The 3203-nt window shown below is 51.0% G+C and overlaps 1 protein-coding gene across 1 annotated transcript; it reads right to left on the minus strand.

Annotated features, from left to right (window-relative positions):
• Nucleotides 1-490: 490 nt before the first annotated feature.
• Nucleotides 491-2916, minus strand: LOC119774253 (transcriptional regulator Myc-B-like). The gene is made up of 3 exons (XM_038271680.1): nt 2748-2916; nt 1348-1963; nt 491-1244 (listed from the first exon to the last, which is right to left on the minus strand). Exons 2-3 carry the CDS (start codon nt 1952-1954, stop codon nt 745-747), a joined length of 1107 nt encoding a protein of 368 aa, XP_038127608.1. The 5' UTR covers nt 1955-1963; nt 2748-2916; the 3' UTR covers nt 491-744.
• Between the last annotated feature and the right edge of the window lie 287 nt (nt 2917-3203).

Raw genomic sequence — 3203 nt, forward strand, 5'->3', positions numbered from 1 at the left:
CCACCACAGCTTCTTGTCTTTACCATTTTAGGAGAGAGGAAGGAAGGAGCTGCAGTTCTTCAGAGTCCAGATTTATTCTGGATCTCAGGAACCAGTTAAGCTCCGCCTACTTCTCCCTTAAACTTTTGTCTTTTCTGAAGGTTTCAGTTCAATCTAAATAAACCGGACCTTTTAATCCTTTGTCAGAAACCAGCTTCCTTCATATTCGTCTCTCAGAAACCCAAATCCGTCCCTTTTCAGTGACTCAGTTTAAAACTATTAGACCTGAACTTTCCCCCAGTTTCTCGCTCACTGGGAACAGAACCAGAACCTCGGGCCGGTCTTTCCAGGTCAGATGTTTCATGATGACACAGTGGGATCCACTCCAACTGGAGCCATCTGATCGGAAACCTTCCCGGCAGACCGGGTTCTGCTCCCACCGGATGACAGCAGGCTGAGGAATGAGGGAAGTTCTTCAGAACTGAACAGATAAACAAATGAAAACAGAACCTCTGGTCCGAACACAGGAGAGGCTTTTATTTGGACATCTTTCTCTGCAGGGGAATATAAAAGCAGAACCAACAGAGACGGCGGTTCTGTGAGGTCCACATAACTTAAACAGCATAATACTCATAAATAAAGATGGCAGCCCGGCTGCCGGCGCCGCTCAGATACGATCTGTTACTGCAGTTCTTCAGTCACTATGACTGAAGGTTTACTAACGGTTTCCAACATGGAAACGGACCTAAATCAGGAGCGAACACGTTACGGTAACGTCCTGAGCTGCTCCAGCCGCCGCCTCAGCTCTCTGCTCCTCTTCGTCAGCTCCTCCTTCCTCCTCAGCAGCTTCCTCTCCTCCTCCCTGACCGCCACGATGAACTCTGTCGCCCTCTTCAGAATCACCACCTTCGCCGCCTTCTCGTTGTGAGCCACCGCCGGGATCTGCTCCCTCAGGCCCAGGAAGCTCCGCCTCAGCTCGTGGCGGCGTTGCCGCTCTAAAACGTTATGAGTCCTACGCCTGTCCTCGTCCTCCGCATCAGACCGCGGGCTCCAGCAGCGCTGCCCGCCACTGTGGCGCGATGGCGCCGGGCTCTCTGCCATCTTGGGCCGTTTCCGCGCAGGCTGTGGGGCGGCGTAGTTGTGCTGCTGGATGTTGATGTGGGAGCGCTTTAGGACCAGGGGGGAGACCTCAGGCCGCCGAGGAATCCTCTGCCTGTCCACCGTCACCACGTCAACCTCTTCATCCTCACCATCATCTTCCTCTTCTAAAAACAAAAAAGTTAAAATTAATGGATTTGCAGTAAAAACATTAAACATCACAGAAACACGACTTCCTGCTTCCTGGTAATACGTTTTCCTGCTCCTCACCTGATTCGCTGTCGCTGCCGCTGAGCGGCGGCGTCTCCAGGCTCGGTTCTGACCCGACCTCCACCTCCGCTGCACCGAGCTGCTGCCCGCTGGCCGAGGCGAGGGGGAACACCACAGACGGGTCGATGCAGTTGGAAGCTGCAGCCTGGAGGTCCGGCAGGTACGGCGCGGTCTGATCCGCCTCGCCATCAGCGGCCCCACCTGTGGGGCTGCTGGGGTCCGAGGAGAGGCGGCGGGCCTGGAGAGACGCCAGCCGCTCTGACACCACCTTCTCCAGCGTGGTGGCCGCCACGAAGCTGCTGCTCCACATGCAGTCCTGGATGATGAAGGACTGGAGGAACGCGTTGCGGTCGTCATCCAGGAGTTCAGACACCGCCTCCAGGTGTTCCACGGCGCTCAGCGAGGGGTCTGAGGGAGGAGGGGTCCGGCTGGGCGACAAGGGAGGGGTCGGGAGGAGCTCAAACTTCTTCCAGATGTCCTCACCTGGACCGGGGAGGAGCTGGCTGTGCGGAGGAGGGTAGAAGTCCTCCTCTTCGGCGCCGAGGAAGAAACATAGCTGCATGGTGTCGTAGTCGTAGTTTGTTCTGGACGAAAACATCAGCGCCATCCTGGCAGCCTGAGGAGGAAACGACACCAGTTAAACACCACCAGACCCAGAATCCTGCCTTCTCTGGTTCCGCTGTTCTGGGAGGCCTGAGGCGCTGGTTCCAGAACCACTAAAACAGAACAGGGTGGAGGACATTTAACCTGCTGCTGGGAGATGCATTCACTGACCTGGAAAGCATGGGAATTCTAAGCTCTGAACCAGAAAACAAAATAAGCTATTTAAAGATTTGATGAGCTGACAGAACCGATTCAGAACCAAACACCGGCCCAAAACCAGGTCAGCACTAAACTTCATTTTGTTAAAAATATAATAAACTGTTAAAGTTGGAATAAAACAGAGATGCTGTTTGTGTTTAAGGAGAACAAACAAAACAGAACCATGTTTGGTGGAAAATAAAGATTTAAGCTTATTTTGGCTCAACTGAACAGAAACCAAATAAATTAAGTTAGTTTCTCCAATAAATAATAGTGAAGCAGTTTGTTCATTAGGTTTAGGTCTTCATGTTTGCAGCTGGAATGTTCTGCAGGTTCTATTCAGATTATCTGGATAAGCTCTTTAATTAAAGTCCTCATAATGACGGAGGAAAGCTGGAGATCCTTCAGGCTTCCGTTACTTTGAATCAAACCAGATGTTCAGAACAGCAGCTGTTTTATTCTCTGGTTCAAAGCAAATAAATGAGAAAATAAAACCTTGTTTTTACTAAAACACAGCAGATAAATATTCCTATAAACAGAAGCATGAGCAGCTGCGGTGTTCAGCATCCAGACGTTTCATTTAAAGCTCTTCAACTTACGGCAAGTCGGAGGACCAAAAGTTCAAAGGAGAAAATCCTCAGAGTTTAACCAGCAGAAGCTCTGAGTGTGAAAGAAGCGGCTTTTTATCCAGCTGATGATGCTCTCCGCTCCTCTGACTCTCTGACTCACCGCATCCACGCCAACTTCACGCATTTATCTCACCGCTCCGCTGACGTCACACGGTTCCCGCCACTTGCCTTCTAGGTAATAACCTAAGAAGGAGTCCTTAGTTTGTTCCTGACCCGCTAAGAAACATCAACAGCAGCGGTTCCGAAAGAGCAGCAGGACCGGACTCCTGGTTCGGATCGGAGTGGCTCAAAGGACGCAGTAGAAGCTGGGACTACTTTACTCCGCGGATGAGCAGTTTGACATTTCACTGGTCCTCACTGACTGTAAATGATGTAACGGGAGAAAGTTCCGGGAAATCGAGATTATCCAATGATGATGTCATAAAA

Source organism: Cyprinodon tularosa, unplaced genomic scaffold, assembly GCF_016077235.1.
Source record: "Cyprinodon tularosa strain WSP-4 unplaced genomic scaffold, ASM1607723v1 ctg804, whole genome shotgun sequence".
In the NCBI taxonomy this organism is placed as follows: domain Eukaryota; kingdom Metazoa; phylum Chordata; class Actinopteri; order Cyprinodontiformes; family Cyprinodontidae; genus Cyprinodon; species Cyprinodon tularosa.

Excerpts from the sequence above, each read along its gene's own strand:
- LOC119774253 (XM_038271680.1), bottom strand. The coding sequence starts at position 1,954 with ATGGCGCTGATGTTTTCGTCCAGAACAAACTACGACTACGACACCATG. Across the intron at positions 1,245-1,347 it reads CGGCAGCGACAGCGAATCAG|AAGAGGAAGATGATGGTGAG; the intron begins GTGAGGAGCAGG and ends TTTTGTTTTTAG.